Below are 15,440 nucleotides of genomic sequence, written 5' to 3'. Positions count from 1 at the left end.
ATTCTTATTTACGTTTGCGCTGAAACACTGGGGGTGGATTGAGGATTAAGCTTCCCTCTAGGGTGTAGGGTATTTGATTAGTTTCTGCAGGGTTCACTTTGGTCATATTTTAAGACTCTCATTTTGGCTCACCAGCGTAAAAAAAATGGAGTTTTTATATTTTTCCAAACTTTAAAAGAATAACTCAATTTTTTTTTAAGTACCCAATGACGTCGTTTCTGCTCATTTTCTCCTCAAAAACTTGCTTGTGGTGCGAAAATGTTCGGCAAAATAGAGTCTTTCCATGTTTTAGAAGAGCTCGAAAATACCGGCGGATTCGTCAAGAACCTCAATTATATTTCATTTTTTAATTGTAGTTAAAAAGTTCTCGACGCGAAAATTTTTGATCAGTCTCGGCTAACCCCTGCTTAAACTATTCTTGAAAAAACCAGGGTAAAAAAATATGTATTGTCTTATTATATTTTTGTTTATTGTTAGATCCGTTATGTAAACTTGAACCGCAGGCCCGAGAGGAGGGTCTACATAGAAGGTGAGATGGACAGAGTGTTCCCGGGCGTACCAAGGAAACGAGTGCCGGCTGTTGATGCATTGTAAGTTTAATAACTGAAAATTTGGCTCTTTTACCGTTCCCCTGTGCCCCGTCCATCGATGTTTTTGGCGGATGATCCAAAATCAGCCATATCTCGAAGCTGAAATTCAAGCTACTAATCAGCTGAAATTGTAACTACTTCATAACAACAGTTACAATCTGCCGAATAAGGCTGTCCAGGAATAAGCTCGACACGTAGAAGAATCATCCAGTTCCTATGTTTTTTTTTGTTTTTGCTACATAACCCGGGAAAAGCACTTATTGTTCCGACCATTGAAAATTGAGATGAACTTTGCATTCGGGTGTGTTTTAGTTTCTTTTATTTTTTTCTTTTCGTTTTCCACGCAAAATTAGGTACCACAAATAATCATCGGACTGGGTTGAGTGATATATCATAAAACCTTTACAGTCTTGATTCGAACCATTTGAAAATTTCAAAAAATTTTCCCAGTGTCGAGAAAACCATTTTGAATTTTTGATTTTTCGGCTTATTTCGAGCGAACAAATTTAGCAAGCAGTCTTATTTTAGTTGCTTAAAAGTTTACATTAGCCTAATTTAAAACGTAATTTTTCGAATTTTTTTTTTGATTTTTTTTTTCGTTTTTCAAGAAATTTTTGCTTATTTTATTTTGACCGTTGAATATATCTAATCATCAGCTCGTGTTTTGCTCAGCTCGTTCTATCACACCAACAATATTTTGAAAAAATTTTTGTTGCATTTTTTATGGCCAGAACATCTTTTGTGCTACTTGCACAGTAACCAGCTAGCCTTGTTTTTTTTGGAAAGAACGAATAGAAAGAGGACTGAAAATGTTTGTCTCAAAATGGCGCTTTGTCCAGCAAGTATAAGACACCATAACGTGTTCAGGCAAGATTATTGCTACTGTGGGAGTGCCATAAGGGGATTGACACCTCAAAATATAACTATTAAGAATTCAACCTGAAGAAAGGGTCTTTTCTACCTCCTTTCACCTCTTTATTGCAATTTTTTTCAAAGCCGTTTAAAAATTTGAAACTAAAGCTTGAAATTAATATATGAGATACGATAATTAAATGCTCATCATCATGGCTGTTTGTTAAAATCACAAAAGTTCCGAGCTCCAAAAAATCTTTTCTAATGTTTATAGTTTTAATTCATAACTAACTGATCTCCAATAATCATTAGACACGTTCAAATTAGTGTACTGATTATTGAGATCAGTCAGTTATTATTTAAAACGATAAACTTTAATTAAAATTTTTGGAGCTCGGAATTTTAGTGATTTCAATTTTTAGGAGCTCGGAAATTTCTGCTCAACCAATGCTAGCCCCCAAAAGGTCAAACGGTGATTGACTAATTGTCTGACAGCTTGCTAGGTTAAACTATGACATTATGTCATTGTACATGGTTTCGGCTCATTTGCTACCTTTTTTGTTTGATTTTCATGTTCTTTGACTTTCAAAGGCATTTGCTGCTATAAATTATAGTTAATGCCAAATAGTTAATGCCAACTTTAGGAAGAGTGCTTAAACTGAAAAAAGCCTCAATTTCCTTAGATAAAGGATAGCTGAAAAGTTTTTTGTTTGCTGGAAACGTTTGAGAAATTTTGGATTTTGAAGACTATCTAGGAAGCTCTGCGCCATTTGAATTGTTCTGTTTGAAAAAAATAAAACACTTTCTGTTCATGCGAACAGTTAGAGGCTCTTGAATATTAACTGAAAGTTGTCTGACTTTTAGGGACTTGTCTGCAGACAAATTAATCAAAATGGGAGCTTCTGTTATGAAATACTACCTCAACCCACCTCATGATAACAGGTGAGATCTACGAAAGAAGAAATTATAACATTTTCTATAGTGTCATAGCTACGCAAAAGTACTCTGTTTCTGTTCTAGGCGGGATGAATTAAGAAAATTTTTGAGAGTTTGGGGCTCTTTTCGAGTGCCTCCTTTGATTTTTTTTTCTAAAATTCAATATATAAAACTCAATATACTCAACTTTTCATTAATTTCATTATTACGTTTTTGTTCGGCCGCCCAAATGAACATCCGAGCAAGTATTTACGCATTTGTAATATTTGGCGTCAAAGGCGCTTGTGAAAATCTTTTCGATTCATTCAAAAGCTTTCATCGTAAAATAGTTTCAAAGTAATCTTTTGATGGTCATGATGTCAATATTCTAAGGGAGGGGAAGGACGGGTGGGTGGGGGTTTTGCATACTTCTTCCCTAAGTCCACCCTGCCGCCTGAAATGTTGAAACACTACATCATCTACCTTTCATGAAAGTTGTTTTTTTACTGGTTTTATTTGCTGTTTCAGCCACAGATCTAGTCGGTGAGAGAACATTATCTTCCTAGTTTTTGCCATGCTTGCGGCTCTTCTGGGTTTCTCTAAAAGAACATGATAAGAACATATTGTTGAAGTTTTGAGTGCCAATCAAAAAGCAAATACACTTACATGGGCAGTGTGATTTTTGGACTGATTTGTTTTTCTGGGATAAAGTTATCAAAAATGTTCACCCTGAAGTTGATCATTTTGACTTTATATTTCTTTTTCATATTCGAATGTCAAACGTCAAATGAAAGGCAAGTTATTATCTGTCATAACAAGAAAAATAGGAAATTATTGCAAAAAAACTTGAAGAGTTTTAAGCTAGGAAATTGAATTTTAGTAATTGTTCCGACCATTGAAAGCGGGGAGAAACTTTGTATACATGTGCGTTATTTTTTCTTTTTTAATTCTCCACGCAAAATCAGGTACGACAAATAATCATCGGACTGGGTTGAGTGATATATCATATTAAAGTCTTTTAAGTCGTGATTCGAACGACATTGAAAAAGTTCAAAAAAATCCCGGTGTCGAGAATTACAAAGTACAAGAAAAGACAGTAACCTGAAAAAAATGCTGAGAACGAGGTCGGATCAATCTGTGCTATCTGCAGAGCAACCGACTATCCTTTTTTGATTTTCAAAGTTAACTTCAATCCAGTTTTCTCAAATTAATAAATGTCTTGAGAAAGTTTGCAGTTTTCATTTCAATTTAATTCTTTTGAAAAATTTTTGAAAGAACGAAATTCTAAATTTTGGTGCTCATTGCAAAAATTATCTGGAGAGGCACTTATTATAGTGGTAAGGCGATCACATTGGTATCGTTGCGATTGCATGATAGAAATGGGCTATGTTTAAGGATGCCTGATAGCTTTTCATAGATACCACAAATTTTTTCTAAATTATAAAGCCAACCCTTTGAAAATATCTCGTATGTTTTCGAAGTTAAAAAAATATTCTGAAACTTATTTCAAATTGAATCCCTAATTCGCTACCGCAGATTCGTTTGAATCCGGGGACATTGCTATTGCATATGTGCGCACGCTCAATCACCTTAATTGAACATTTTAACTCGATATGAAAAAAAGGAAAAAATTGTTATAATTTGTCTTATAGAATAACTGTGATTGGATATTTTTTGTAATAAGTGTCAGAAGCGTCTGTGAAAAACTCTTAAAAGCTTCTTGGTGTAATGATGGGAAATTTTTATCGAACTTTTCTGCAAAGAAAAAAACCTTTTTAGGTAGTTTTTGAAATCCAATGCTGAAAAAAAAAGTGTAGAGAAATTGCACGCAGCTCAATTTTTTTTCTACGCTTCTTTTAAAGTAATTTTTTAAAGTGTTGAGCTGGATCTAATCAGCAAAAGGACCAGTGTAATTGCGTTATCAAATAATCATAATTTTTTTGGTTTAAAAAGATCAGGTATTTTCTTCCAAAACTAATTGAAGCGTTTATTCATCAAATTTTAATGTTGCATAGGCCTATGAAGTGGGGAGAGGTGGGCTGTTTTCTGAGTCATTATCAAATTTGGACTGAGATGGCGGAAAAGAGTTTAGAAATGGTTCTCATTTTGGAAGATGACGTCAAGTTTGTTATAGAATGGGAACAATTTGACATTGACAACTTTCATTACGACTTGAATGCTACCATTGATGAGTTCATTCGTCACCGAGGAGAGTTGCTGTAAGATAAAAGGGCATCTTTATATTGTACAATTGGAATCTTTTACAGTCCAATTGATTTTTTCTGAGGTTATATCTACTAAACTTTTATATTTTTGGAATGAAGTGGTTGAAGTCTTGTGTTTTTTGTCCAGAAAAAACGGTTCTTGACCAAAATTGATTTTTAAATTGTTTCTCAGCTCAATTCAATCCAAAACTTTTGCTAATTAGAAAACTCACTATCTACCTCCCTTCTAACAAAAATTCAGAATTCAAGAGAACACTTTTTTGTTTCAAGTTTAAAGTTTTGCGCAAAAGATAAAAAAAAAATGGCTTTTTCAAATGTTTGATGTTGATTTTCATCTTCAATCACTCAGTTGATCTCAATAAGAACAAAAGAAATGCTTGTTTTTTGCAATTAAACGTCCCCATAACTGTAAAATTTGAAGAAAAAAAATCACGGACCAGATAATGACAAAAAGATAGGTCGTCTATCCGCAGTAAAACATTTAAGCCATTAGTAGAGACACAAAAAAACTTGAACAAAACCATAAATTTTACTCAGTTTCGTAGCCAAACAATTGAAAAAATATATAAGCCATGCGATCAGCACAACTTGTTCCAATAATTGTTTCCACTTGCTAGAGCAATTGACTTGTAATCGGGAACTAGACTTTTTTCCCGTGAACAAGTCTTCTCTTGAGCGACAAGTATCTGGTTCTTGTTTTTTTTTCCATTATGTGTTTATCTTTGTATACATGTAAGTCTTGCTTTATTGCGGTACAGCAACAATTTTCAGGCCTCTTCCCACTTGGTCCAAAGGTAAGGAACACGCTTTTGGAACTTCCGTGGTAGAGTTCGGAAGCAGGCCAGATCTTTTTTTTTGTTTCTTCAAATTCTTCAAAACTTCAATTGTCAGACTATCGCATATCTGTTTGTTTTTTGTCGACTTACGGTCTAACAAATAAAACTTAACTAAAAAAATTCCAACTACACTTGAAAGTCGGTCTGTAAGACGGAAAGTTTATCAAGTTTGATTTTGTACAATTACTTTTTGTTTTGTTTCCGTTTAGTTGAATGAGTTCAATTAATTGTTTGTCAATTTCTTCATTTTTTGCATCGTTTAAAATTTCAATCTGCTGAACGTTATCAAGTAGCAAAGAGGAGTCTCGAAATGAAGAATTACTTAAATATAATAAAGCAAGTTTGCTCATCAGAAAAGTTGAGGATACAAAAACTTCAAAGATAATGTGAAAGTCTTTAAAGCAACCGAGTCTAATTTAAAATCACTTGTAGCCGATTATAAAAAAATAAAGCACAATTGGGAATATAAGTCTTGCATACTTGCCAGTACCAAAAACATCATCTAATTATCAAAATACATGGACGTTATCGGCTCGAAAAGCACAGATTGCCAGAGCACTGGTAAACAGAAAATTAGTTTACATTTTTGATTTTTGTTTGATTTTTGGCACATATCTTCCGGCAATTACAAATGGACATGTATGGACATGTATTTACAATTTTAGTTAATTCATTTTTTGTTAAACTATTTGGACTTTTTGTTACTTGAACTGCTACCAAGTACAGTCAGACCAATAAATTTGTACTTTTTTTAATTAAAACGAGCAAAATAAAACTGTCCTGTTTTTTTTCCACGTGTTTGTCGTTTTATTTGCAACTTTGAAAGAGATAGAGTTGACAATTTGACACATCGTAGCTGAACATTTTTTCGAGATAAAACAACTGCTTATAATAATTTTTTGCATGGATTAGAGCAGCCAATTTTCCTGAAATAGTTTTTTGTCAGCTTGTTTCGATCATTAAGTGCTCAAAACGCTGATAGTTTTCGAGTATTTTTGTCATAGGAACTACTAATTCTTTCAATTTTTGTCTGTCTTTTTATTTAGCAGAAAGACTAAGTTGAGCTCCTCAGTTTCCCAACGAACCAATTTAATTCCAACATTTTATAATCTTTTTTATTGTTTGCGAGGAGGCTTCTACAGAAAGACCATCCCTTAAACCTTTTATACTTTTATTACGCCCTCTCAAATAATTTTTCAAGTTTTCATTTGGCTTCTTGCTTCCAAAAAGTTTCTCATAGCGTGTCTCAAACTTTCAACGATTTACTTTGAACAATTGCAGGTAAACATACAAACACGAGAAGAAAAATTTATTTGGTTCATAGGTTCGTTGAAATCATAAGTATCAACTACCTACTACTTCCCGAGACTGTAGTAAGATAGTTTTTTCAATCCTCATTTCAAGTTTACTGAGTTTTTTCAAAAACTATTTTTATGGACTGAAATTTCTACCCTTTATCAAAACTACTATACGTTTGAAAAATTTCTAGAGCTTTGAAAATTTTGATTAATTGGGCGTGAAATGTGCTGCGTCTTCGACTTGAAGTCCCGTCGGCTTGTTCTTCTAAACTAATCAAAATTACATTTATGTTCAGGACCGCGTGCGGTTCCCATGTGATGTTTTGCTGATTTTCTTTCCAATTACCACACCCAAGTGCGAGTCTAGGGCTTATCCAACAGTTATGCAAATTTTTTTTATCGGTTAGGCAAATAAAAAAAACATTACGGTACTGGAACCTGATCTAAACTACATTTTATTATTGGATAAATTAGATATTTTACCACTGTAAAATATTTAATTTTAACCAATCATAATCCATCTAACTAACAACCCACTTATTTGTAAGTGCTGAAATTACTTGTAGTTTCAGCACCAGAGATATTTGAATTTAACTTAGAAATTAGTTACCTCTCCAAGAGAACTTCAGCAGTCGCCATAAAGCCAGTATACTCTAGATCTATTGAGCCTAGCAGAGACTAGTTAAACACCCTGAGACTAGTAGATATAAGAGTAAGATTAGGATCGGTATTAGACTAAGAAGTTGCACGAATCTATCCGGCCGAAAATAAGATAGCGTAACGAGCAGACGGTGTACCCTATCCGAAGTTACTCTATGAGTTAACCTCAAGGACCTAACTCATCTGGTGCGACCATAAGTCTCGAATAAAGACCTTAATAGCTTAGAATTAAACAAAAATAGATTAAAAAATAGACAAAACATTTTCAAAGTGTTATACGACAATAACTTAATTGAAATGTCTCTACTACTCAATAGATCTGAGCCGCTATTCCACACAATACGAGAACTACCCGGTATTGGAAAAAGACCTCGGACAAGAGACGACATACGACTACATAGAAACTTACCATTTAGTTTCATGGTTGTACGGCAAAAGCCAACACAAACTTTTATATGTAGAATCTTATTAGCAATGAATTTAGATTTTCATTTGCAAACATAAAAACCTTGAAGCAAATCTTCAATGATCATTTCAGGCGCTAAACAAAATTACTATTGTACAATAACGATTGATAAAAACATCTCAAATCGTTCCCTCAACTTCTGCATTATTATATAAAACATACTCGAAAAAATATTTATTGAAAACAAAAATAAAAATTAGTAGCATGACAATAAATTGTTAGTATATATAAATCATCCTGTTGTTCCAGCTTCATCACCTAAACATAACAGCCCAAGTCAACTAACATCATTAAAAACTAAAACCTTTTACCAAATAAATTTAAACCATTTTAAACTTAATTTCATTTAATCTTAAATCAGATCATCAAGGCTTTCCTTGGATCTAAATAAATTTTCTATTTTATCAGTCTTAAAATTCTGATCATCAACGCTTATCCTTGGATCGAAAAGAACAATTTTGTTCTCCCCCACCCACTTATCAAGTGTCTAACGACCTCAAACGTCGATTCACTATCCAACCTTTTCAAAAGACCCAGGACTATTAGAAATTTTTAATAACACTAACCATTCAAATTAGGCTAAACAGTGAAGAATTTCGTTTATTCATTCTTCACCTGAACCCTCCTCTTACCTGACCCAGGATAAATCTTAACCTTAGTAAGTTTAAAATAGTATCTAACGAACTACTTGCGTTCTAATTACGCCTGAACCTTGCGGATCGATTTACTATTCTCCAACCCTTGAACACAATCACTACCCCTAAGTAAGATTAAGTAAGTTAACACCTTAACTTAGACTAGCCACGAGAAAGTAAAAATCATTCTTCGGAATCGATATACTTTTCTCTCCAACCCTGAACAAATGAACAAAAAGAGCCAGGTTAAGCTAACCAAAAAATCGTAAGGACTAACAGTCTAGGAAATTAAAAATCACTAATAACTTTTTGCATCCTTCATCCTAAACTTTATGTCATTAAACAATTTAGGAAATAAACAAACAATCGTTTTACACAATTGTGAAATAGACAACCAAAAATACGATCCTGTAATAACCCCACATACACAAACAGTTGGATGCATTCGAACAAAACGACAAACAATATAAAAAAAAATTATAAGTAAACGAAGACAGATAACACGAAAAAAATTTCAAAAAAGAGAAATGCATTTTCCGAATCAGAAGCCAGTAGTCTAGACGCACTATAAATTAAAAGAATCAATAAATAAAAATTGCCCCATCCATGATCAGTTATATTTTTCCGATTCAGAAACAACTTCAAATTCATCAAAAAGAGGAAAAAGAAGAATAAAAAAGCAATATAAACACAAACCAGTACATCTATAAAATTGGAATCAACCAATTAGACATATTGATAATTATAAATTAATAGTCATCAAACAAAAAAATGAGCAACACTCAGAGTGACGAAAGTCCAGATGAATTAGCAGTTTTTCCCGGATATAAAAATCAAAAGACATATTATAGGACATTATTTGAAAGACATATGTAGCCTAACACATCAATACGGAATCTACACCATAGAATTCAGCTCACCACGAACAATTCATGGTAAATATGTAATCCAAACAGACGATATTGATTTAGAATTTTCAAAAGTATTCACAGAATATATCAAAAGCATACAAAATCAAAATTCAACGAAGTTTTTGCAATAATATATAGTTATATATCTATATTAGAAAAAACAGAAGCTCAAAGTACATCACCAACCCAAACATCCAAACATACAAAAGTAAGAAACGATATCACCGCATTTTCAACATTTTTAAATATAATCCGTGAATCTTAGCATGGTTTATAATAGAGTATTTTACCCACAATTTAGATTTAATCGCACAAGCAAGAAAAAATTTTAGACCCCAAATTACCAATGACGACACTGTCATTGCAGAACAATCAGATTATGTTTGAGACCCTGAATGGTCTCATCCAGCATTTTTAAACATTCCAGCGGATATCTCAAATCAGGCAATAAGTACAATATCTTTTCACAAAGATTATGTAAAAGTAATACCATTAACGATTGACGCAACACCATTAAATTACAATACATTTTAACCTGATACACGAAATAACAGCTTATTTTCAACAGTCATACATAATGAAAATCTCATTGGAACTAGAAATCTTACACAACAAGATATTCAAACACCATCACACTTCATAAATGAAGAAGTAGTCCAAACAACAGTAACAACTACACAACAAAATATTTCACCAATATGTCCAAATCTCACAACACCAAAAAATACAAATACATTACTATCACAAGTAACATTACAATCCGTTAAACCGTTAAACCTTAAACCGTCAAACCGTTAAACCTTCGGTTGCTCCAAAATATTCCCATATGGACTGTCAGACATCTAGACCAAAGAAAAAACCGTCAAAAATACGGAAAACGTTCACAAGAAACACTTTTGCAGAACACAATTATAATTATGTACATCAATCAAAAACAAATCAACCCCCCCCCCCGAAAAAATACACAAAACTTAAACCACGTATGTTCTCATTATTGGAATCTTCCAAATACATCGACTAATTCAGTAAATTTTCCAGATAATCCACATCCTCCACAGGATTATTGAGAAAATTATCCATTTTTTCAACAAAATAAGAAAAAACAACAAACACCTTATAACACAAATTACTTATCATCTGATGATGATGATTACTATCAACCAGATATTTTTGCACCATATACTAAAGAATAACGCACACAGAGACCGCGACAATCTCAACCTTCCCAAAATATGAAAATTTACCCACAAAATCCAACAGATATGCAAAATCAACAGCCAATGCATATACAAAATCCATTTAACACACAATCTTTTCAACCTATACAGCCACAAAACCCAATGACTATGCATTCTTACCAACCGACTCGAATGCAAAATGAAATACCACTTCCATATTACCTTCAACAACATGAAATAACAAAAAACCAACTTACAAACTTCTCACAAATGCCAAATGCCGCAGAATCACTACAGATGATTATGAATCCATACCTCATGGGTGGATCATCAATAAAATCAAATAAACCACTGATGGTATTCACAGGAAGAGACCCTGAATATTCTGTAGAAGACTATTTAAACGCAGTCACAGCAAATTTAATTTTAAATATAGGACCTGAACCACTTAATACACCACTCCATCAAAATTGGATACATAGATGCACAGCATTAATACAAACAACAGTAGATGGCGCAGCCCAAAAATGGTTTTCAGTACTACCCATAGAAATAAAATCAGATTGGAAAAGATTCACACAGAAATTTTCAAAAATGTTTGATTCTGAAAGAAACAAACAACATCAAAAAAATCTATGCAACGAAATACGCAGATTACCAAATGAAACAATTAAACAATTAGCAGTTCGAATTGAAACACTAGTTCGAAAAACATATTCACTTAATACACATGATTACAAAAACACAAAAATGACAGAAATTTAAATGATGACCTTAACACCTCAATTAAGGAAAATAGCTATAAAAAAGAGAGCATCTCATCCTTCCTCAATTCGAGAGCCAGATTCAGATTTTAGAAAATTAGTAGATAAACTAGAACAAGCAGAAATCACAATGAAACTCGAGGAAACAGAAAATTTAAAATTACAGTATGTTAATCGGATTGAAACAAATACTACACACTCTAAATAACATACAAGAATCAGACACAGACCTGATTGAAAAAATCACTGAAATACTAAACATCTATGAAAAGAACCCAAACTTTAAAGCAAACCATCTTTCAAGAAATGGTGTAATTATTGCCGACGATACGGACACAGTATTGCCGAATGTAAACAAAAACAACAAGACAATCAGAATAAACCTCAAAAGCACAAAGAACCAAATAAGTCATTCTATCAATATATGAAAAAAGATCAAAACCTACCAAACAAAAACATATATAGTAATAATAGTTCAGCAAAACTACTTCCAAGTAACTCAAATTATTCAAGAAATCAATCACCATATAACTCCAGTTATAGAGGTAGATCACCCGAACGAAGAAATTCACGAAACTTCTCACAAAATAGATACAGTCGATCGAATAGTCAAAATAACCAAAAAAGGAATAACTATTCACGATCGAATTCCAACACAACAGAATTTGTTTCTGCATCCAGTTCCCATTCAAACCCAAGGAATAGACCCTACTCCAACAATAAATCACGAAACTGATCATACAACAGAAATAGAAACTATTCAAACAATAGGAATAGAAGTTACTCCACTTCTACCCAAAACTACCCAAACAACAGATCAAGGAATAATTCATATAATAGATCAAGTTATCACAGCTCAAATGATAACTATCAAAGCAGATAAAGAAATAATTCACAAAACCGAAACTCAAGTTACATAGATACAGAAATTATTCCCAATCACCCCATAGGAATATTAACCGTTACCCCGATTTTAAACATCGATACAGAAGTAACACACCAAAGCATCAAAGACACATAAATCAAGTGCAAACAAATGAAGAAACAACTTCGGACCCCCCAGGTATTGATGACACAGGAAGTAACGAATTACAATTAAACCACATTAATTGTGAATCAACAGATACTGAAAGTGATACAGATAATACCATCGCTGTAAATATGATAACAATCGAAAACGCCTATGAACCTAGCATATATGAACAACCCTTTACTTTACACATATACGAAAATCAATTGGAACTTCTCCATAATTATTACATTAGACCCATTATTAAAAATACACAAACTACACAAGAAGTAAACGAAATTAACACTGTAATTAAACCTGATAAAAAAAGACGAAATACAATGCTCAAACACGAGACATATTTATCAAAATATACAAAAAAAAACAACCAAGAGAAAAAATTTGGACAATCCCACTTCTCCTAGAAAGTCCAAGAAGTAAAGAATTTCAACCACCAGATCTTGAAATTGATTTTTTAATTGACTCAGGAGCAGAATCAAATATAATTATTATTCCCACATGGATTGAAATTAAAACACTGCACCCAAATTTAACACCTCTTGAAACATCTAGTGAATTGGCAACAGCACAAGGATCAACATTAGTAAACTATGGAAAAATCCAACTATTCCTTGTTCCCACAAGAACAATGGAACAAAACAAGATTCTGAACAAGCCATTTAAACAAACATTTCATATTACTGATATTAAGCTCAATATCATTGGCATACCGTTTATTTTTAAATATATACCAACAATAAACATCTTAAATAGTAAAATCTATATCAAAGACAAATATACAAAAACAAAAAACACAGCCTTAACATTCTTCCAAAGATTAAACAAACAACCACCATTTTTCTCAAAATTTTACCCCATTCATAATCAAGAACGGAAACACCTGAAACCACTATCAGGAAATATATATAATTTTTTCAATAAAACAAGTTCATCAGTATGACAAAAGTCAAAACAAACAACAGCTTCTCAAGTCAGATTTCGAATTTAAACCCATTCACCAATTTTTCAAAATTACAATCTCAACCATAAAATATCTAAAAAACACAAATTTCGATATTATTTCACTACACGTATATAATAATACACCATATCGAATGACACTACCTTTAAGACTATTGGGATATTGTGAAACGAATGCTACAACTTCACCTATAAATGAAGTAGCATATAGGGTAAATAATATATTACAACTATTAGATAATTGTCAATCAACAGTTCTTGACGAAGAATTATCCATAAATAATATAATAAGTAATGAAAAAAGAAATACAGATTACTTCACAAAAACACTAAATTTTAAACCAACATTCAATATAACAAATTATACAACAGAACAACAAAACTTTTTAACAATGTTTAATTTTCAACATTCACAAATCACACAAGATGAATTTGACAAATTAGCTAAACAACTGATAAAATATTCCACAGTCTACGCAACATCAAAATTTGACGTTGGAAAAATTAGTTCATCACGACACCTCCCATTAAAACCTGACTCAGTGTTCAAAAAACAAAGAGCAAGTAAAGTACCGATTCACTTACACGACAAGGTAAATAGAATACTTGAAATTTTGGAACAATAAGAAATTATATCACCAGTAAAAAAAGAGGAACAACCAAAAGGTAATACCTTCATCAACCCTGTTATCATTCTAGCAAAAGGTGAATCACTAAAAATAGTTTTAGACGCTAGATATCTGAATTCACTAATTGACGAATCAAAATGCAATTGGCCTATTGAACCAATACAAGTTATCTTAACAAAGATAAATGGTAAATACTTCACAACCGCAGATATGAATAGTGCTTATAATCAAATGCCACTAGATGAACAATCACGACGCTTAACACAATTTGTTATTGGAAATCAACAATACGAATTTAATCGATTATTCTATGGAATATCCATAGGACCAGCAGCTTTTTCAGCTTTCATGAGTAAAATTTTTAGACCATTAATACTCAAGAAAAATGCAATCACATATCTAGACGATGTTTTCATGCAATCACAAACTAAAGGAGAAATGTTTACAGCTTTGGAACAATATCATAAAATACTTCAGAACAAAAATCTGAAAGCAGCCCCCGATAAATCACATTTTTTCTTAACACGCGTTAAATTTTTAGGACATAATATTGAACGAAATACCATCACCCCAATAAAATCACGCATCGATGCAATCCAAAAACTTCAACCACCTACAAATAAAAAGAAAATCCAATAAGTCCTTGGAATGTTGAATTTCTTAAGTAAATATGTTTACAAAATGCAGTTATACTTAATTTCTTTTTATAACATCCTCAGACAACAAAATATTTTTGAATGGACCACTGAACATCAAACTCGATTTGAAGAAATTAAAAAACTTTTGACAGAACAAATTTCAAACGCAATTCCAGATCCAAATAAACCATTCTATGCAATGTGCGATGCTTCAAAATTTGGCGTCGGCGCAGCATTACTACAATCACATAGTGGAACAAATAAATTGAATCTTATATCACCAAATTCACGATTATTCACACAAGCCGAGCTACGACTCTCTACTCTAATGAGAGAATGTACAGCTATAATTTATACACTTACATAGTACGAATTTCTGATACTTGGATCAAAACACCCAACAGTTCTATTTACAGATCATAAACCAATTATATTTCTCTTCACACAAAAATCAAATCCTAATCATAGAGTTTATAGAATTCAATTAATTTTAATGAAATTCCCAAACTTACATATAGTTTGGACAGCAGGAAAAAACCTTGCATTACCAGATACATTAAGTAAAAACACACCACCTGAACTACTAACACGAAAAACTACAGCTGAATTACCAAAAAATATTAAATTCTATCTCGCAAAAGATGAAAAATCACCCCGATTAGAATGCAAATACGCAGTAAAAACCGACATTGATCAATCACAAATAAATAATTTACAACATTTTCCACTCTACTTAGATTGCCAAAACAATCACTACGAAGTTGATTTATTAGGTACATCCACCTTTAAACCAATTCCATACTCACAATGGATCAAAAATTATACTGAACAAAAGAAAACGAAACAACAATCG

At 32.4% G+C, this 15,440-nt stretch overlaps 2 protein-coding genes across 2 annotated transcripts in view; both read left to right on the top strand.

Moving 5' to 3' along the window:
* LOC134841633 (inactive glycosyltransferase 25 family member 3-like) overlaps positions 1-4,580 on the top strand; it is a 34,652-nt gene extending 30,072 nt beyond the window's left edge. Inside the window, exons 8-10 of the mRNA XM_063857664.1 lie at positions 504-590; positions 2,307-2,384; positions 4,373-4,580. Of these exons, the coding sequence (XP_063713734.1) occupies positions 504-590; positions 2,307-2,384; positions 4,373-4,580 (373 nt within the window). The remainder of the gene's footprint in view (positions 1-503; positions 591-2,306; positions 2,385-4,372) is intronic.
* The window catches only part of LOC134842821 (uncharacterized), a 235,648-nt gene that overhangs the window by 1,384 nt on the left and 218,824 nt on the right, over positions 1-15,440 (top strand). The window lies entirely within an intron of this gene.

This window comes from Symsagittifera roscoffensis, chromosome 3 (genome assembly GCF_963678635.1).
Source record: "Symsagittifera roscoffensis chromosome 3, txSymRosc1.1, whole genome shotgun sequence".
Lineage (NCBI taxonomy): Eukaryota > Metazoa > Xenacoelomorpha > Acoela > Convolutidae > Symsagittifera > Symsagittifera roscoffensis.
Note: the sequence above shows the minus strand (reverse complement) of the source record. Positions and strands in the feature narration are given on the sequence as shown.